The sequence below is a fragment of the Indicator indicator genome, chromosome 25 (assembly GCF_027791375.1).
Source record: "Indicator indicator isolate 239-I01 chromosome 25, UM_Iind_1.1, whole genome shotgun sequence".
Lineage (NCBI taxonomy): Eukaryota > Metazoa > Chordata > Aves > Piciformes > Indicatoridae > Indicator > Indicator indicator.
Window position 1 is genome coordinate 2361228 of NC_072034.1, and position 21165 is coordinate 2382392.

A 21165-nucleotide genomic window follows, 5' to 3' on the forward strand; every position below is an offset into this window, starting at 1 on the left:
TTCCAGAGGTGAGAAGGTGATGAAAGGCAGACTTGTTGATGGCTTAGGAACATGTGAAAACAAACATCTCTCCTGCAGGGCTTTGTGGGCCAGCAGAAAAATGTCCTTGCAGGACAGTTGTGGGGTTGGCAGCCCTTCTTCAGCTAATCTGGAAGGAAAATAAACTCTGCTAAGCTTTGTCCCTGCGTGCAGAGCACACCCAGAGGTTCATGGAAGGGGTCTTAAAGGTCATCCAGTTCCAACCCCCCCTGCCATGGGCAGGGACACCTCCCACCAGCCCAGGTTGCTCAAGGCCATGGTGGTGTGTCTGTGGTGTGGGTGATCTGCAGAGGGGTGGGGAGCTGACTCCCCCAAGTTCTCCATCAAGTGAAAGCATCCTTGAGCACCACTGGAGCAGCCAGCTGGCCTGAAGTTGTGCCAGGGGAGGGGTAGGTTGGAGAGGAGGGAAAATTTCTTTGCTGCAAGAGTGGTCAGGCATTGCAACAGGCTGCCCAGGGAGGTGGTGGAGTCACCATCCCTGGAGGTGTTCAAGAAATGTGTGGCCATGGTGCTTGGGGCCAGGGTTTAGTGGCCATGGTGGGGTTGGGTTGATGGTTGGACTGGATGATCCCAGAGAGCTTTTCCAACCCAAACCATTCTATAGTCTAATGGCCATGGTGATGCTGGGTTGATGGTTGCACTGGATGATCTCAGGGAGCTTTTCCAACCCATTCTATGGTCTAATGGCCGTGGTGGTGCTGAGTTGATATTGGACTGGATGATCTTAGAAGGCTTTTCCAACCCAAACAATTCTATGGTCTAATGGCCATGGTGGTGCTGGGTTGATGGTTGGACTGGATGATCTTAGAAGGCTTTTCCAACCCAAACAATTCTATGGTCTAATGGCCATGGTGGTGCTGGGTTGATGGTTGGATTGGATGATCTTAGAAGGCTTTTCCAACCCATTCTATGGTCTAATGGCCATGGTGGTGCTGGGTTGATGGTTGGATTGGATGATCTTAGAAGGCTTTTCCAACCCATTCTATGGTCTAATGGCCATGGTGGTGCTGGGTTGATGGTTGGATTGGATGATCTTAGAAGGCTTTTCCAACCCATTCTATGGTTTAGTGGCCATGGTGGTGCTGGGTTGATGGTTGGATTGGATGATCTTAGAAGGCTTTTCCAACCCATTCTATGGTCTAATGGCCATGGTGGTGCTGGGTTGATGGTTGGACTGGATGATCTTAGAAGGCTTTTCCAACCCAAACAATTCTCTGGTTCTATGCTGCTGTCCTTAGTGTGGGTGGTTCAGAGTGGCCTGCAGCACCTTGCTGGTGGCTGGGTGCTGCTCTGGATACCTGTGGGCAAACCATACCTCTTGGCCTTGGCCATGCACTGGCACCCAAGGGAGGCTTGGAAGCAGTTGGACAAATCCTTTCCTTTCTGGATTTCTTTTTGCTTGCTTTTGATTTGTTTAGGTGGTTGAGGCCCCATCCCTGGAGGTGTTTAAGGCCAGGCTGGATGAGGCTCTGGCCAGCCTGATCTGGTGTGAGGTGTCCCTGCCCATGGCAGGGGGGTTGGAACTGGCTGATCCTTGTGGTGCCTTCCAACCCTGACTGGTTCTATGATTTTTTTGTTGTTGTTGTTCCCAAAGCTGCTGAAATTCTTGACCTCCTGGAGGCTCCCAGCTAACAGCTTAGGAACTTCTCCCAGCTCATTAAAGTGACCCAGCAGAGCCCTTTTCTTTTTTGTTGTTGTTGTTGTTTCCCCTCTCATTTTGGGGCTAATAACCTCCAGATTGTGACCTTCTGTGGAGCCTTGCTGAAGCTCCCAGTGCCCCTCAAGCTGGCTCACACGTGGCAAAGTTTGTCTCTCACAGAAGGTAAATAGACAACTGAAGCAGGCAATGTTCTCCCAGCTCCCCCCCGGGTGACCTCTCTCAAGGTTCTCATTGAGGCTGCGGAGCCTGCGCTGATCCCAAGCTGCCTGCTGGCGGCTTGGAGACACAGAAGCCACATTCAGCACTGCCCTCTTTGATGTCCCTTGTTCATTCAGCACTCTCCTTGGCTCTCCAGCTGGAGCTGGCCCTCAGAGCTGCCTGGGATGAGGTTTGCAGAGCAGGGCACGAGGAGCAAGGCTGGACAGAAAAGATAGGATGAGGGGCTGGGAGAGGGCAGATTGAGAGTGGAGAGCTCAGAGCAGCCTGCCAGTGCCTGAAGTGGGCTGCAGGAGAGCTGGGGAGGGACTTTGAACAAGGGCTGGGGGTGACAGGACAAGAGGGAATGGCTTTGAGCTGGGAGAGGGCAGATTGAGAGTGGAGAGCTCAGAGCAGCCTGCCAGTGCCTGAAGAGGGCTGCAGGAGAGCTGGAGAGAGACTTTGGAGAAGGGCTGGGAGTGCCAGGAGGAGGGACAATGGATTTGAGCTGGGAGAGGGCAGATTGAGAGTGGAGGTGAGGAAGAAATTCTTGAGTGAGGGTGAGGAGACACTGGGATTGTCCATTAGGGTAGACACAGAAGGTCACAAAGGGAGCTCCTGACCTCAGCAGGTCCTCAGCTCGTAGGAGATGACTTGAAGAACATCAGCTGCTAACAACAGAGGCTCCCTGCACATGGGCACAGCTGCTTAGAGAGTAAGCATAAGGGTGGGGAGACACTGGCACAGGCTGCCCAGGGAGGTTGTGGTTGCCCCCTCCCTGGAGGTGCTCAAAGCCAGGCTGGATGAGTCCTTGAGCAGCCTGGGCTGGTGGGAGGTGTCCCTGCCCATGGCAGGGGCTTGGAACTGGCTGATCTTGAAGGTCCCTTCCAAGCCAACCTGTTGTGGGATTCAGTGAAAGCACCATGCAGGGTGAGGGAGGGGAAAGGGAAGAGCAGAAGGTAGAGAAGATTTGTTGGAGGAGCCCATCATCTGCATGGCTTTTGGGGGGGTCACACTGCAGGGGTTCTGGCTCTCTACAGCTCCCTGAAAAGAGGTTGGAGTGTCACTCTTCTCCCAGGTGACAAGGAAAAGGGGGTTTCATACAAGCACAGTGGTTTGGGTTGGAAGGGACCTTAAAGACCACTCAGTTCCAATCCCTTGCCATGGGCAGGGACACCTCCCACCAGCCCAGGTTGCTCAAGGCTTTGAACACCTCCAGGGAGGGGGCAAAGGCATGGAAGAGGCTGCCCAGGGCAGTGGTGGAGTCCCCATCCCTGGAGGGGTTCCAGAGCTGTGTAGGTGTGGTGCTGAGGACCATGGTTTTAGTGGTCCACTGGCAGTGCTGGGTTAAGGCTTGAACTCAGTGATCTGAAAGATCTCTTCCAGCCAGAATCTGTGACTCAGCTCCAACCACCTCCCTGAAAGAGTTATGGAAATCAAAGTCCATTTGACCTCCTGACCTCCTATTTCTGGCCATGCTGGAGAAAGCTGCAGCCCTTTGTTCCTCTCATGGGGTGAAATACTTGCTTTCAGTGGGGTTTTAAACTAATCCTTCCCTTTCCTGCAGTACTCTTGCCACTTGGCTGAGGACTTTAATGAATTACTTTGACTTTTCTGCCTTAAAAGCTCAACCATGCAACAGCAAATGACCTTCCTGACCTCACACAAATCATCCTGTCCTTTGCTTCTCTTGGTTTACTCCTGCCTGGAGTCACTGGGTGTCTAAAACTGCTCTTCCCCCCTCAGAGGTTTAACCATGAATTTTCTTGCCCGCCCTGTGCCTGAGAGGTGGGAGCAATTTCAAAGCATGAGGCTGCTCTAAAGAGTCCCAAGTTTGGGCATTTCAAGTGCTTTGAAGTGGTGTTTCTGAGCTGTAGACCCACAGAATGTTTCCCCACACATGTCAGGGTGGTGGTTCTCCTCCAGCTTGCAGCTTAGAGGACAGCTGGCTTTCACCTTTTAGTTTTGACTGCATTTTCTATTACCTTGCAAGGTCTTTTAAGCAAGGGACATCCTTAACTCCATTGGTGGCTTGCCCACAGCATGAAGTCTGGGGTGGCAAAGGGGAGTGCAGCCCTTCCAGCCATGGGGGAGGGCCATGTGCTTTGCAGAGCTGCTTTGTGTGCTCCTCACAACATGAATCAGGCATTCCCTTTAAGCTGGGACTGGTGGGAATGGGCTGTGCTTAAGGTTGAGCTCAGCAGGTTGGTGTCTGCTGGTTTCTCAGGAACATGAGTGGTCACACTTGGTAGTCTCCTTGTACTTCTTTGTGAAAGGGACCTATGGGAGAAGTTCCATGGGAAGAGAAAGGATGCAAGCAACAGTGGAGGGAGCAGCTAACAGGGAGGTCCTTATAGTAGCCTGCTTGCTTCTTAGCCTGGGGGATGCAAAAGATGAACTGCAACAGGTTGCCCAGGGAGGTTGTGGATGTGCACCTGGAGGTGCTCAAAGCCAGGCTGAATGAGGCCTTGAGCATCCTGGGCTGGTGGGAGGTGTCTCTGCCCATGGCAGGGGGTTGGAACTGGATGAGCTTTGAGGTCCCTTCCAAGCCAACCCATTCCATGAATCTCTGAATGCAAAGATGATGCAAAAAGAAACAAGGAATTCCCACTTGATAAATACAGCAGAGTCCAAAGATCCTGAAAGGTCATCTGGAGAATCTTCCTGATGGATGCCAGGTGAGGTGTCCCTGCCCATGGCATGGGGGTTGGAACTGGATGATCCTTGAGGTGCCTTCCAACCCTGACAGTTGTATGATTCTGTGTTGGAGGTGGCACCCTGGCTGGCTGCTAGGACTGCAGGTCCCCATGGCTCTATGGAATGGGCTGCTGGTGGTGTTGGAGCACCCTGTGCTGGCCACTCTCCTTGCCTCCCTGAGGAGGTGGCAGCTGGGAGCTGGCCAGGCAGCTGAGGGGTGCTGCATGGGCAGAGCAGGCTGCAGAGCTGTGCTGAGCGCAGGCAGTGGCTGGCAGCTGGGAGGGCTCCGTGGCAGCGTCCATGCCTGGGCAGCAGATGAAACACTGTTTTGTGTGCCACCAGCACAGGCACAGGGCTGCTGACCTCGGGTGTCCCCTTCTCCCTGCTCCTGTTGGTGGCTGGGGATTGTTTTGTTTGCCTTTGGAGCGCTCAGGCCCTGGATCTGAAGCTGCTGTTTTTCTTTCTTCGAAGGCTATGGAGTGTCCTGGCTGTTTTGTTTTGGTTTGGTTTGCCTCTCCACTTTCCAGAGGAAGCAGTGACTCTCCTGGAATCCCTATGTCTCCAGGAACTGGGAAAACACTGCCAGAACTGGCAGCCCTGAGTGCCATTTATCATGCACCCACTTCAGGCTCCTTTCTCAGGGCAGCAAGTTTTGCCTTTTCACCCTCCAAGAGGCCCTGGCACAGAGCTCCTGGGGCTGCCACCAAGCCAGGAGGAGATACTTTGGCAGAGAGGGGAGGCTGGGCTCAGGGAGCTGCTTGCCTGCACTGAGCACGTTCCAGGAATACTTTTCACTTTTTAATAACTGAGATTTTTAAACCCACAACTCCTTCTTTAAGGACAAAGCCTTTCTGGTGCCAGCTCTGCTGTCAAAATTGAGGCTCTGTAGCTTTTCCAAGAACACACACACACCAAAAAAAAAAAAAAAAAAAAAAAAAAAAAAAAAAAAGTGAGACATTTTTTCCACCATAAAAAAAATTAAGCTTTGGGTTTTGCTTTTTGTTTCCTATAACTTTTTAAGGGGCTCCATTGAGTTTTCTTAGACTTTCTGAAAGGGAGGGGAAAAGACAGGAGAGAAGAGAAAAGATGATAGGAGAAGGGAAGAGAGGAGAAGAGGAGAAGAGAAGAGCAGAAGAGAAGAGGAGAAGAGAAGAGCAGAAGAGAAGAGGAGAAGAGAAGAGCAGAAGAGAAGAGGAGAAGAGAAGAGCAGAAGAGAAGAGGAGAAGAGAAGAGAAAGAGGAGAAGAGAAGAGAAAGAGGAGAAGAGAAGAGAAAGAGGAGAAGAGAAGAGAAAGAGGAGAAGAGAAGAGAAAGAGGAGAAGAGAAGAGAAAGAGGAGAAGAGAAGAGAAAGAGGAGAAGAGAAGAGAAAGAGGAGAAGAGAAGAGAAAGAGAAGAGAAGAGAAAGAGGAGAAGAGAAGAGAAAGAGGAGAAGAGAAGAGAAAGAGGAGAAGAGAAGAGAAAGAGGAGAAGAGAAGAGAAAGAGGAGAAGAGAAGAGAAAGAGGAGAAGAGAAGAGAAAGAGGAGAAGAGAAGAGAAAGAGGAGAAGAGAAGAGAAAGAGGAGAAGAGAAGAGAAAGAGGAGAAGAGAAGAGAAAGAGGAGAAGAGAAGAGAAAGAGGAGAAGAGAAGAGAAAGAGGAGAAGAGAAGAGAAAGAGGAGAAGAGAAGAGAAAGAGGAGAAGAGAAGAGAAAGAGGAGAAGAGAAGAGAAAGAGGAGAAGAGAAGAGAAAGAGGAGAAGAGAAGAGAAAGAGGAGAAGAGAAGAGAAAGAGGAGAAGAGAAGAGAAAGAGGAGAAGAGAAGAGAAAGAGGAGAAGAGAAGAGAAACCCAAGATTTGGATTAAAACCAAGCAAGAGAAATTTCACCAGAAAGGAATTTTCTGTGGGGCTAAAAAGCTTTCCTTTCAGTTTTGCACAGAAGTGACCCAGAAAGAAGTTGTCATTTTCTTCCTGACCCAGACAAACGTTGATCTTCCTTCTCTCCTGTGCAAATCCAGCAGAGCTGGGGTTAGCTTGGTGGCTGCTTCTGAGAGCCTTTGGCACCTTGAAGTGGGGCAGCAATTAGTGCATGGGGATGGCTTGGATTCCTTGGAGGAGGAGGTTGGGATGGTGAGAAGGGATTCTGTTCCCACATGGGATCCATGGATCAGTGAGGACTGGGTTTGATTTTCTGCTCTCCCTTTGGATCCATGGATTAATGAGGAGTGGCTTTGATTTTCTGCTCTCCCTTTGGATCCATGGATTAATGAGGAGTGGCTTTGATTTGCTGTTCTCCCTTTGGATCCATGGATGAATGAGGAGTGGCTTTGATTTTTTTGTTCCCACATGGGATCCATGGATTAATGAGGAGTGGCTTTGATTTTCTGTTCTCCCTTTGGATCCATGGATTAATGAGGAGTGGCTTTGATTTGCTGTTCTCCCTTTGGATCCATGGATTAATGAGGAGTGGCTTTGATTTGCTGTTCTCCCTTTGGATCCATGGATTAATGAGGAGTGGCTTTGATTTGCTGTTCTCCCTTTGGATCCATGGATTAATGAGGAGTGGCTTTGATTTTCTGTTCTCCCTTTGGATCCGTGGATTAATGAGGAGTGGCTTTGATTTTTCTACTCTCCTTTGGATCTGTGGATTAATGAGGAGTGGCTTTGATTTTCTGCTCCCACATTGGATCCGTGGATTAATGAGGAGTGGCTTTGATTTTTCTACTCTCCTTTGGATCCATGGATTAATGAGGAGTGGATTTGATTTTTCTGTTCCCACATGGGACCCATGGATCAATCAGGGAGTGGTTTTGATTCTCAGCAGTGCCCACTTGAGCTGGGGGTGCAGCTTGGGGTGTGTGGCTCTGGATTAAGTCTCTTTTCACAGCCTTGTGCGAGGTGAGCAGCCTCCCAGCAAGGTTTTAATTCCCCTGAGGACACCAACTGTGTGCTGGGTGTGCTTAAAAGGAGCCACATGGTTGTGTTTGGGATGAGTTTGAGCCCCAGGAAGAGCTCCCTTTAGTTAAGGAAATGAGTGTCTTGTTTCTGGTCAGCTTGACACCAGTGTGTCTGAGCTTCTTATTCCTAAATCATGTCCCTAGTTTGGAAGAGGATAGGAAACATTCCTGTGTCTCAGTCTCCATCCTGCTCCTCAGTGGCACAATCCCCATTTTCCCTTGTAGCTGCAGCAGGTTTTGTTCTGTCCTTAGTTTGGAAGAGGCTATGAAACATCCCTGTGTTTTGACTCCTGTTTCTCAGTCTCCATCCTGCTCCTCAGTGGCACAATCCCCATTTTCCCTTAAGCAGCAGCAGGTTTTGTTCTCTTTTGTTTGCAAGCTCTGGTACCAGGTGATTAGCCCCAGAGCTGTGCATACTGGAGCAGGCTGTGCAAGGCTGGGCACTGTGCAGGGCTGGAATGTTTGATTGGGTCAGAACTGGGGCTGATGTTTTTAAATGCTTGCTGCCTCCCTTCTAGCACTTCATGAGGAGGCTCCCAGTGCTGCTCTGTGCTGCCTGCCTCCAGCAGCCTTGCAGAAGGGAGTCTCAAATGATGCAGGAGCTCTGTGCTTGTAACTCTGCAGTGCCTTGCCAGGAGTTCTGCAGGAGATAAATTGTGTGACAGGACATGGATTTTATGTCTCATTATCACAGAATGGTTTGGGTTGGGGAAGACCTCCAAGACCATCCAGTCCAACCTTCTACCCAACCCCACCATGGCCACAGGTTTCTTGAACACCTCCAGGGATGGGGACTCCACCACCTCTCTGGGCAGCCTGTTCCAATCCCTGACCACTCTTGCAGCAAAGAAATTTTCCTTAATCTCCAGCCTAACCCTTCCCTGGCACAAGTTCAGGCCATTGCCTTTCCTTCTATCACCTGAGACTAGGGGAGAGGAGACCAAGCCCCACCTCACTGCAGCCTCCTTTCAGGGAACTGTAGAGAGCAATGAGGTCTCCCCTCAGTGTCCTCTCCTCAGACTGAACACCCCCAGCTCCCTCAGCTTCTGCTCCCCAGCCCTGTTCTCCAGACCCTTCCCCAGCTTTGTTGCCCTTCTCTGGATCTGCTTCAGCCTCTCAATGTCCTTCTTGAAGTGCAGGGCCCCAAACTGATCCCAGTATTTGAGAAGTGGCCCCACCAGTGCCCCTGTATGGGGTACAGGGGCATGATCCCTGCCCTGGTGGTGCTGGCCACACCATTGCTGACACAGGCCAGGATGCATTCCTGAGCTTCTTTGCTCCATCCTTGACCCTCCAAGCAGGCAAAAGGAGCTTGGAATTCCTGCTTGCTCTGCTAGGAGCAGCTTGAAGGCAGTGGTGCTGAAGGAGCCAGGCAGCAGGGTGGGGATGGAGAAGGTGACCTTTAAAGATCCCTTCCAACCCGACCCCTCTGATCCTCTGATCATGGGGCAAACTCTACAACTCTGCAGCTTCAGAAGCTTCCAGAATAGCTGGTGGAGAAAAAACCTGGAGAACCAGTGGATGCTTGACCGTATCTGAGAGACAAAAACCCACCCCAGGGAGTGAAGGTGCAAGCCTGGAGCCACATACACAGGCAGGAAACTTCTTTCTTTCCCTCTGTGGCTGGATTTTGGTGGAGGCAGGAGAAGGGAAACATGCTGCAGGGCAAAGCAACCTTCTTGGCTTTGCTCTGCTGCATTTTTTTTTTATTCCACTCCCCTCTTCCTTCCAAGAAATCAAGCAGTGTTCAGTGAGGCTCCCCAAAGTGCTGCTGTGTGGAGGAGGGAAGCAGGCAGCAGGTAGCAGTGACGCAGGTCCTGCACAGCCATGGAGCTGCACACACCTTGGGCCAACAGAGGGGCTGAAAGCTTGCAGTGTTTTTATTTTTGCCCTCACTCTGTGTGTTTGAGGGCAGGCAGCACCTTCTTTTTTATAAAAGCAGGTTTATATCCACCTCCTGAAGAAGTTCAGACTGCAGAGGGCTGTCTCCAGAAGCTCCCCCTCTTTTCCCCTGCACCCAGGCCCCATGTGTTTGTCTTGGCAGGATGTGGTGTCTGCTGGGCTGCTGCTGGGATGCTAACTGGAGGGAACACAGAGCTCTTGATGCTGTTCAACAGGGCTGCTATTGAGGGAGCTGCAGGAGAGAGCTGGGGGCCACCTCTGATTGTCCAGCAGGGAAAAAAAAAAAAAAAAAAAAAAAAAAAAAAGGAGGAATCAGAGGGCTACAGGGAAGCATTTTCTAGTTGCATCCCTAGAATGGTCAGAAGAAAGGTTCTGGGAGCTTTGTGGTAGGTGAAATAAAGTCTGCTGCTGAAACCAGCCAGGTCAGCACCAGCAGCTTGCTTCTTTCCACTTGGCCTGCATGGAGAATCTTTTTTTATGAGACTTTTGCCACCCAAAGAATCAAAGAATTGTTTGGGTTGGGAAAGACCTCTGAGCCCACCGAGCCCAAGCACGGCCATGAAACCATCTCCCACAGGTCTTGTTTTAACTTGCCATGCAGGGCAGATCTTTTTATGAGACTTCTGGCACCCAGCTTGCTTAGAACCACAGCACTGTTGGGGTTGGGAAAGGCCCTCTGAGACCATAGAATTGTTAGGGTTGGAAGGGCTCAGCCAGTTCCAACCCCCTGCCATGGGCAGGGACACCTCACACCAGATCAGGTTGCTCACAGCCACCTCCAGCCTGGCTGCAAAAACCTCCATGGATGAGGCTTCCACCACCTCCCTGGGCAACCTGAGTGCAACCATGGCCCAAAGTTCTAAACTTACCATGCAGGACAAATCTTTTCTGAGCTCTTTGTCACCCAACTTTCTTACTTCACTTGGTCATGCATGGAGGATCTTCTAGGAGGTTTTGTTACCAAGCCATGGAAGTGGTTTGTGTGCCAGAGTGGGAAGAGATTTCAGGCATAGAATTGTTTTGGTTGGAAAAGCCCTCTAAGGGCATCCAGTCCAACCATGGCCATTAAACCATGTCCTGAAGTGACAGCCCAGGTCTGCCACTGCTGCTCATACTCCTGCCTGCCATTTTTAAGAGCCACCTGGTGATGGATTAATCACAGAATTAACCAGCTTGGAAAAGACCTTTGAGATCATCAAGTCCAGCCTGTCACCCAGCACCATCTAATCAGCTGCACCATGGCACTGAGTAGGCAGAGTCCTGCTGCATAGCCTGTGTTTATTACTCCAGATCTGGCACTGGAGGTGTTGGGGAGAAGGTTGCACTTGGTGATGATCTTAGAGGTCTTTTCCAACCTGGATGATGCTAGGAGTCCATATTTGCACCTCTGTGCTACTGCAGGGTCGCAAGCTGGAACTTTCTTCTAGACCTAGAGAGTTGGGGTTGTTCAGCCTGGAGAAGAGAAGGCTCCCAGGAGACCTTCTTGTGGCCTTCCAGGATCTGAAGGGGGCGGCAAGAAAGCTGGGGAGGGACTTTGGAGGGAGTGGTAGGACTGGGGGGAATGGGACAAAACTGGAAGTGGGGAGATTGAGATTGGATGTTAGGAAGAAATTCTTCCCCAGGAGGGTGGTGAGGGACTGGCAGAGGTTGCCCAGGGAGGTGGTGGAAGCCTCATCCCTGGAGGTTTTTGCAGCCAGGCTGGATGTGGCTGTGAGCAACCTGCTGTGGTGTGAGGTGTCCCAGCCCATGGCAGGGGGTTGGGACTGGCTGAGCCTTGAGGTCCCTTCCAGCCCTGACAATTCTGTGATTCTAAGGTCCAGGAGGTGATGTTGGACTCCTCAGCTCCCTGTACTTGTTGCTAATTGTGGTTGTTTTTAAATTATTTTTCTTTTCACCAAGGACAATTACTGCAGCTTGGCCTCATCCAGACAACCTCCTGCTGCTGGGCAGACTCCAGCCTGCTTTTTAATCTGCTCCTTGTGTTCTTGACAGCCATCTGGAGATGATGGGCATGGAGCCTTGAGTGTGATGTTAGCTTTCCATTTTGGTCTTGTTTTGTTTTGTGTTTTTCCCCCCAGGCTTTTAATCTCCCCAATTGCACATCCTCCAGATTATTCTGTGTGTGACAGAGGGGAGTCCCTGGCTGAAGCTGGGTAAAAGAGTCTGGAATACAAATGAAGGTCCTCCTGGAGGGGGAGGTGGTGAAGCTCTGTGGCTCCTGCACCTTCTTGGTGTGGTGTCATCAAGCCTGGGTTGGCTGACTGACGTTTTTTAGTCCCTCTGCAGCCTTCCTGCAGGATCCCTTCAGCTGTTGGAAGGCAGCTCTAAGATCCCCCCCAGGATCTTCTCTTCTCCAGACTGAACACCCCTGGTCCAAGGGCTGGAGCAGCTCTGCTGTGAGGCCAGGCTGAGGGAGCTGGGGATGTGCAGCCTGGGGAGGAGAAGACTCCAGGGGGACCTTAGAGCTGCCTTCCAGCACCAGAAGGGATCCTCCTGGAAGGGTGCAGATGGTCTCTGGAGACAGGCCAAGGGGGAATAGTTTGAAGAGGGAGAGCAGAGTTAGACTGGAGTTGAGGGAGAAGTTCTTCAATATGAGGGTGGTGAGACTCTGGAACAGGTTGCCCAAGGAGGCTGTGGATGCCTCCTCCCTTGGGGTGCTCAAGGCCAGGCTGGATGAAGCTTTGAGCAACCTGGGCTGGTAGGAAGTGTCCCTGCCCATGGCAGGGGATTGGAACAGGATGATCTTGAAGGTCCCTTCCAACCCAACCCATTCTATGGCTCCATTCTATAACCACAAGAGTGGAGAACTTCTCCCTCTGGTAACCTTTAAGGTTAGGCAAAAGAGTGCTTGGTGCATGAGGAAAAGCTGCTCCATGGCTGGGGACACCACATCCAGAGGTGTCAGAGGGTGAAGATCCTCAGGACTTGGGCTGGAGGAGGACAGTGGAGCCTGGCCCCCAAAGCTGAGAGCTCTTCTCACCTCCATGCCAGGAACACCAGATGCTGGGTGGGATGGAGACATGTCCTCCTGCAGGCTGCTTCTGTAAAATCAAAGTGCTGCAGGCTGCCCCAAGCCCAGCAGCTCTCCAAGCAGCACTTGGCTTGATGATGGCCACCAGTGGCACTCTGCCTCCTGGCTCCACAAACCCCTTTCACTCCCTCAGGTTTGAAGGTGGGTGTTTGAACCTCCCCCCACCCCCCAGAGAATTCAAGGCCCTGCCCTAGAAATGAGGCTTTTCACTTCCTAAAATACTTTCTGACAATCCCACCCATGCTGGTGACCCCAGGGTTGGAGTTAAATGTCTGCATTCTTCCTGGGCACTCCACAGGTCTCTGTTGTGCTCTCTCAATGGATGCCTCTTTCCTCTCCAGCAGCTAGTGCCCCATGAATATTTATGTGGGCTCCTGTTCCTCCCCAAGTGATGTTGATCTTGGCTCAGGAGGTGATTCCTTCCTTTAACCTGCCCTTGGAGGGTACCTTTATGCTGTTTGTAGCTCCCTCATTGTTGTCAGCCTCTTCTTGCGTTTAAGGGAAGTGTGGCCAGCAGGTCTCAGGAGGTTCTTCTCTCCTTCTACTCTGCCCTGGTGAGACCACACCTGGGATAGTGTCCATCAACCCAGCACCACCATGGCCACCAAACCATGGCCCCAGCTGCCATGCCAAGAGTCCCTCCAGGCATGGGGACTCCACCACCTTCCTGGGCAGCCTCTTCCAATCCCTAACCACTCTTGCAGCAAAGAAATTTTTCCTCCTTTCCAACCTAACCCTCCCCTGGCACAATTTCAGGTCATTGCCTCTCCTTCTATCACCTGAGACTATGGAGAAGAGCCCAACCCCCTCCTCACTGCAACCTCCTTTCAGGGAGCTGTAGAGAGCAATGAGGTCTCCCTCAGCCTCCTCCACACCAAACACCCCCAGCTCCCTCAGCTGCTCCTCCCCAGCCCTCTTCTCCAGACCTTTTCTTTTTATTATTTCTTTTTCTTACTCTTCCCCCCTTTTTCTTATTTCCCCCCCCCCTTTTTCTTATTTCCCCACCCCCCTTTTTCTTATTTCCCCCCCCCTTTTTCTTATTTTTTCTTATTTTCCCCCCTGGTGTTTGAAGCCCTAGGCCAGGTCCTCCAGCACTCAATTGACCTCCTGTCTTTCTCTCTCTCTCTCTTCCTGCCCAGGCTGGCATGATAAGAACTGATGAGGATGAATACTTCATTGAGCCTTTGGAACGGGGGAAGCAGATGGAGGAGGAGAAGGGAAGGATCCACCTGGTCTACAGGAGGTCAGCTGCAGTGCCACACTCCACTGACTCCCTCCCTGATGTCCACACAGAAGGTACAGTACTTTGTCTTCCTTGCTTTTACCAATCTCTTCCACTCAGCTCAAGCCTCTGGTGGCTTTTGTCTCTTTTTTTTTTTTTTTTTTTTTGGCTTTCTTTTGTTTTTTTTTTGTTTTGTCCCCTGAGCCATTTGAAAAGAGAGCTGCATCCCAAGCAGTGTGGCCAGCAGAAGGGGAGAGGACATTCTGCCCCTCTGCTCTGCTCTGCTCTGCTGAGACCTCACCTGCAGGGCTATGTCCATCCAGCTGGGGGGACCCCAACACAGGAAGGGCATGGACCTGATGGAGGGGTTCCAGAGGAGGGCCAGGAAGATGATCAGGGGGTTGGAGCACCTCTGTTATGGGACAGGCTGGGGGAGCTGGGGGTGTTCAGCCTGGAGAGGAGAAGGCTCCAGGCAGACCTTGGACCTGCATTTCAGTCCCTGAAGGGGGCTGCAAGGAAGCTGCAGAGGGACTGTTCCCAAAGGCCTGCAGGGACAGGACAAGGAGCAATGGTTTGAAATGAGAGCAGAGCAGATTGAGATTGGATGTGAGGAACAAGTTCTGTACCAGGAGGCTGCTGGAACACTGCAACAGGTTGCCCAGGGAGGTGGTTGAGGTCCCATCCCTGGAGATATTCAAGGTGAGGCTCAAGAAGGCTGTGAGCTGCTCTAGTGGAGGATGTCCCTGCTGACTGCAGGGGGGTTGGACTGGGTGAGCTTTGGAGGTCACATAGTGGAGGCTGAGGGGTTTGACACTGTGGGCTGAGGGTGAAAGAGCAGCTCCACTCCCCTTCCATGCTCTGCCTTCCTCTCAACATCTCTCAGCTTCTCAGATTCCTCTCTGGACTTGGTGTTCACTGGCTCCTGGAGCTGTGAAAAGGCTTTGAGAAGAGCAGAAGCAGCTGCACACAGCACAGGGAGCTAGAATTAGGTGCAAGTTTTAAACAGAGAGGAACCTCTGAGACCCCAACCTGCTGGCAAAGGTGCTTGGTTTGGGTACCCCAACAAGGTGTCTGCTGCTCTATCCATAGAGACAGTTTCTGCAAGGCTCTTTCTGAAGATATTAGGTTGCCCAGCAGGTGTTCAAGGCCAAGCTGCATGAGGCCTTGAGCAGCCTGGGCTAGTGGAAGGTGTCCCTGCCTGTGGCAGGCACTAGATGATCTTTAAGGTCCCTTCCAACCCAACCCATTCCATTAATCTGCAGTTTCCTTCTTGCAGTGCAGTGTGTAGATGGTGGGAAGGTGATGGTCTCTGAATCCTCTGCTCAGGTAGAGTCTGGGAGCCCCATCCCAGAGCAGGATGATCTCTAGAGCTCCTCACTGATGCTGATGTGCATGGTTGTTCCCTAACAGCTTTCCCACATCAGCTTTGCCCTGGGAAGACACTTCTGCAAGCTCAGCTTCCCCAGGAATTCAGGTCTTGGTCTTCAAGACACCAAAGACCTGTGTGCTGCAAGGAGTAAGGATTGGTGCTCACCTTGGGGCTCTTGTACCCAAATAACAGCTGCTGAAGAGAAATAAAGAGGTATTCTGAGGGGCAAAAAGAAACAAAGATCAAAAGGCTCTGGAGGGCAGAGAGAGGGGAGCTGAGGCAAAAAAAAAATGGAGAATGGATGAGGCTGTTCCCATTAAAACATCATTGAGATGGAACTTTAAGATCTTATCACCAAACCAGCTTTCCACTTGGGAAGGGAAAGAAAGGCTCAGCTGGAAGGGTTTGAAAGTCTCCTGATGATATCATCCTGTCTGGGTGGGATGAAAAGAATCTGCTCTGCTTTGCTGATGAGCTGCCAAGCAGCTCCAGGTTGCCTGATCCTTAACCTTAGTCCTCCAAAGCCCAGGAGAAACGGTGGGAACCGTGGAGCTGAGAGGCAAAGCTGCACCCTGGAGACCTTCTTTGCAAGTTCTGCTGACTCAGGCTCAGGAGTGTGGTGAAAGGAAACCCCAACTGCATTTCTCAGGGATGTGAAAGCCTGCTCCAAGGGCAGTGGAGTCGGTGGGAAGGCTCAGCTGGGGGTCAGTGGGCTGATGAGGCAGGGCTTGGGTCGTGCTCTGCTTGAGCTGACCACAGAGCTTGGGTTGTCTCTCCTCCTCCTCTCTCAGTCCTGATGTCTTTCCATCCACTTCCTTTTGGTGTGGTGGGATGATGACCAAGCTTGGAGGTTCCACAGCATCTTAATGCACTCAGCCTTCTCCTGTTTCATCTTCCCTCCCCATCATGGTGTGGTTTTAAGTGACAACCTCTTCCCCCCAGAGAGAGTGCTTCAGATCCAAGCCTCTTTCTAATTGCTTCCTAGCAGTGGGAAACAAGGAGCAGGAGCCTTTATCTCCCAGCTTCCTTTCAGCCTTCTCATTTTCCCCAAAGGACCCAAGTGCTTCTGTGGCTGATGGGGTTGCCATGGAGCTGGCTTCCAGTGTCTTTGTCCCAGGTGGGAAACATGTAGGAGGAAGAAATGATTTGGGAATTGCTCCTGGTTGCCTGGGAATGAAAGCCTGGAATAGAAGGTGGGAGAATGGGAAGACTTTTGCCTGCTTTGGAGACCTCCCTCAGCACTTCCCAAGGCACTTCAGTGTTTCTTGGAGACGTGGTCATTGCCAGAAGGTGTCTGAACTCTTTCTCACCAGAATTTCTCATGACCTGTGTGCTGAAGGAGGGTATTTTAGACACTGCACATTACTCAGCTGATGACATCCTGCCTCTTCATCCAGCCTGCTGGTTTGGCCTTGTAAAAAAAAAAAATCAGATTTTTTTTTGTTTGTTTGTTTGTTTATTTTCCCCTCTAAAAGTGAAACTTGATAGGGTTCCTTGAAATTCTGCATGGAATATTTGCTGGTGGGGTGTTAGGTTCTCTACTCTTGGTTTTCAGGTAGCAGCTTGTTGAGTGCCAGGCAAGGTGGTTCTGGATGGGATATTTGTTGGATTTTGGGGTGTTAGGTTTTCTACTCTTGGTTTTGAGGTAGCAGCTTGCTGAGTGCCAGGCAAGGTGGTTCTGGATGGGATATTTGTTGGATTTTGGGGTGTTAGGTTTTCTACTCTTGGTTTTGAGGTAGTAGCCTGCTGAGTGCCAGGCAAGGTGGGTCTGGATGGGATATTTGTTGGATTTTGGGGTGTTAGGTTTTCTACTCTTGGTTTTGAGGTAGCAGCTTGCTGAGTGCCAGGCAAGGTGGTCAGCAAGTGGCTTTTCAAACAGGACCAGTGTGGTGCCAAGGAAAAGGAGTAAGTGGTGCTGGATGTGTTTGCAATACACAGAGGGACAAGGAAGAAAGGAAAGGGGCTAAGGAGGAGGAGAAGTGGGAGGGAAAAATAGTGAGAAACCCATCAAACACTTGCAGAAGTGGAAGCAGGTGCTTAACATCTCTGAGTGCAATGCAAGGGCTGGGGTCTGTGTGTGCAACCACAGCAGTGTGCCCTCAGCCTGCTCAGGCATGACCTGCACTGGATGGAACCTCCCTTGCTTGGCTCTCAGCTTGGAGTGAAGTGATTAGCACAGAGCTGGGCTCTACAGAGCCACTCTTGGTGTGGTCTCAATCAGAATGTCTCCTGGTGAGCATGGCCCAGGGGCACCATGCACTGTACTGAGGGCTGTCCCATCAGTGGGTTTCAGAGCAGCTCTCTTTGCCCTCAGAGGTCAGAGCTGGGCTTGGCTCACTTGTCCTCAGGTGGAGTTTGGGCTTCATCTCATGGCTGGGTATTGCCTTTGGTTTAGTGTTGTCTCTCCTCTCTTTTTCTGTCACCAGAGGGAGGCTGGACAGTTGGGTGGGGAGTTGGCTTGGGGAAGGGTTTCTCCCCCATGTCTCATATTGCCACCGAGGTGGGGGCAGTGCAGTGCAGTGCAGTGCACTGCAGCAATGAGTTGCCAGACCTCTGGGATGAATGTTGGGAGCTTCTCCTGTGGGCAGCTGGTTCCACCCAGCTTCCAAATCCAACCCAGTTCTTCCCCCAGCATCAGTGAGTGGAGGGGCATCAGGGTGCTTGCCTGTAGGCTGTGGATTAGATCCTGACACATAATCACAGAATGTTGGGGGTCAGAAGAGACCTTTATAGGTCATCTAGTCCAGTCCCTCTGTCGTCTTGGGCAGCTCTGCTCCCTTTGGTCCTCCTCTCTGTTTGGCTTTCTGTGGCTCCAGAGTCAAAGCCCCACAGGAACTCAGCAGTGGTGGCTTCACTGTTTCCAAGGATGGAGATTCCCCCAACCTCTCTGGGCTCCTCTTCCAGTGTCTGATGACCCTCATTAGGCTGTTTGCTCCCCTTTTACCTAATTGGACATTTCCCTTGTCCCCACTCATGTCCACCAATGAGTGCTGTTTGTTCTGATAAAGTAAAAGAAACCTCAGACCTCAGAGGAAAAGGCTTCTCAGGTTTTCTTAAGGAAGAAAGGAATTTGAGCAGGAATGGATCCAAAAAGTTCTAGAAGGTGACTGAAGCACCCTGCCTGTGCTGGGGGGAGGTTGTGCTCACCTCCTGCCTCCTGGTGATGGCACTGGGGACATCCATCTGTTTAAGTCATCTTCAGGTCTTGGCAACAACAAAGGAAAATGATTCTGAAGTGAAAGCAGGGCTGAAGGCCTGATTCCAAGTGCAGGCATCCCAAGCCAGAGCAGTGAAACACACAGAAACCTGTCTGAGGGGAAGGGGAGCACATGGAGGCAGAGCAGAACATGCAGCTTGCAGCCATGCTTTAGACAGCTGCCCAGTAGAAACTCCTTGTGCCCCTGAACTGCCTGGCAAGAGGAAGACTGGCAGGGAACAGTGGTGATCCACAGCATCCTACAATGGCTTGGCTTGGACCTCAAAGCTCAGCCAGTCCCAGCCCCTCCTGCCATGGGCAGGGACACCTCCCACCAGCACAGGCTGCTCAAGGGCTCATCCAGCCTGGCCTTGAGCACCTCCAAGCAGGGGACATCCACAGCCTCCCTGGGCAGCCTGTGCCAGTGTCTCCCCAGCCTTATGCTGACTCTGTAAGCAGTTGTGCCCATGTGCAGGGAGCCTCTGTTGTCATCAGCTGATGTCCTTAAAGTTAGCTACCCTCAGTGATGCTGCTCTGGCAGGGGGGTTGGACCTGATGATCTCTTGAGGTCCCTTCCAACCTCTGATATACTGTGAGGCTGTGATCTCCTAAGAGCTGAGGATCTGCTGAAGTCAGGAGCTCCCTTTGTGACCTTCTATGTCTACCCTAATGGACAGTCCCAGTGTCATGTCAGGGAGGAGCATCCCAGGGGAACCACTCCTGTCTCTGATGGATAAGGAGAACAATTCCTTTTGGCAAGGACCAGAGCAGGGCTCAAGGCCATGGTGGTGTCTCTGTGGCATGGGTGCTCTGCAGAGTGGGGGAGAGCTGTTGGTCAGGCACTGGAAGAGGCTGCCCAGGGAGGTGGTAGAGTCCCCATCCCTGGAGGTGTTCCAGAATCCTGTGGCCATGGCACTTGGGGCCATGGCTTAGTGGCCATGGTGGGGTAGGGTTGCTGGTTGGACTGGGTGATCTTGGAGGGCTGTTCCAACCCAGACTATTCTGTGGTTCTTTGATTAAAGATGCTTTGAAGCTGGCTGGGTGAGGCAGCAATGAAAGCAGGGGGAGCAGGGGGTGGTACCCAGTGGTGTGTCACCCAGTGGTGTGTCCAGGGCTGATCCTTCTGTGCAGGCTCCAGTCAGCCTTCAGCCTTGCCCTTCCTCACCCTGCTTGTAAAGCAGAGGGGGGAAGCAGGAGGAGATGCTGACTGGAAGCAGAGGAGCTGCCTGATGGAGCTGAACTCATGAGAAGGAGAGGTCAGGAGCAGGAGGAAATGAGTCCTCCCACAGCTGGTGTGGGCTGCTGCTTGGTTATGTCTTTTACATCTGCATCATGCAGAGCTGGGGCGGAAATGGGAGGCTGTGAAAGCACCCAGAGCCTCCCTGGAAGGGGAAAAAAGGCAAAAGCCTCATTTTGGAGGCAATCTCCATGCTGCAGTTGACCTTTTTAGCCTGTCCTTGCTGGGAAAAATGAATGAAGCAGCTGGCAGTGTGTGTCACAGCACAGCGTGGGGATGTTCAGCCCCTCCAAGGGGTGGGGGATGTTCTCCCCCTGGATTTTAGGTGGTGGGACACCTGGGCAAGCCCTCCTGCTTTTAGTGGGTTTGTTGCTCTGTGGGTTTGGAGGAGGATTTGAGAAATGTAGGAACAGGCAAGGGTCCAACTGGAGGGGGTAGGGGGCAGCTGAGTTCAGTTTGTGTCTCTGGAGGGGTCTGGATGTGGTGGCATCAGCTCTGCTTTATCAGAAGTGGGGAGATTCAAACTGGATGTGAGAAAGAAGTTCTTCCCCATGAGAGTGGTGAGAGCCTGGAATGGGTTGTCCAGGGAGGTGGTTGAGGCCCCATCCCTGGAGGTGTTTAAGGCCAGGCTGGATGAGGCTCTGGCCAGCCTGATGTAGTGTGAGGTGTCCCTGCCCATGGCAGGGGGGTTGGAACTGGCTGATCCTTGTGGTCCCTTCCAACCCTGACTGATTCTATGATTCTATAGGGAAGAATCACAATCTGGTAGGGGTTGGAAGGGACCTCTGAAGATCATCCACTCCAACCCCACTGCCAAGCCAGGGTCACCTAGAGAAGGTCACACAGGAAGACCTCCAGGTGGGTTGGGAATGTCTCCAGAGATGGAGGCTCCACCACCTCTCTGGGCAGCCTGCTCCAGGGCTCCAGCACCCTCACATTACAGAAGTTCCTCCTCATGTTCAGAAGGAACTTCTGAGGGTCAAGCTGGTGCCCATTGCCCCTTGTCCTGTCACTGGGCACCACTGAACCAAGCCTGGTGCCATCCTCCTGCCACCCACCCTGGAAGTATTGATCAGCATTGATGAGATTCCCCTCAGGCTGCTCTTTTCCAGCCTAAGCAACCCCAATCCTCTCAGTCTCTCCTCATCAGAGCTGTTCCAGTCCCCTCAGCATCTCTGTAGCCATGTGTAGAATGGAAATTCCAAGATTCACAACATGGGTTGGGTTGGAAGGGACCTTAAAGCTCATCCAGTTCCAACCCCCTGCCATGGGCAGGGACAGCTCCCACCAGCCCAGCTTGCTGAAGGCCTCATCCAACCTTGCCTTGAACACCTCCAGGGAGGTGTTATCTTGGCTGCTTTCATGGTCCATGTGGTGTCTGGAAACTGCTTGGCTCTGGAGCTGTTTGTTGCTGTTGGAATGCTGACCTGCAGTGCACTCCCGGAGCATCCACCAGCTCCCTGGGCTACCTAACCGCTGCTGGGTGCTCTGAACGAGGGATCTGGATGCTTGCAGTGGTTGCCTGGCAGGCTGGGCTCTCTCTTGGTGGCACTTTCCTTCTGCCAGGGCCATTCCTTTTGTCCCTCTGAGATGCTAAGGGGGGAGTAAAGTGCTGTTGGGCAGAACTGGAGCATGCCTGGAGATGACTCACAGGAGAACTTCAGCCTCGCTCTTAGCTCTGCTCCC

General features: G+C 51.9%; 1 protein-coding gene across 1 annotated transcript in view; it reads left to right on the forward strand.

The window, feature by feature from the left end:
* Positions 1-21165, forward strand: part of ADAMTS3 (ADAM metallopeptidase with thrombospondin type 1 motif 3) — a 68222-nt gene that overhangs the window by 14716 nt on the left and 32341 nt on the right. Inside the window, exon 4 of the mRNA XM_054392284.1 lies at positions 13595-13751. Coding sequence (XP_054248259.1) covers positions 13595-13751 — 157 coding nt within the window. The remainder of the gene's footprint in view (positions 1-13594; positions 13752-21165) is intronic.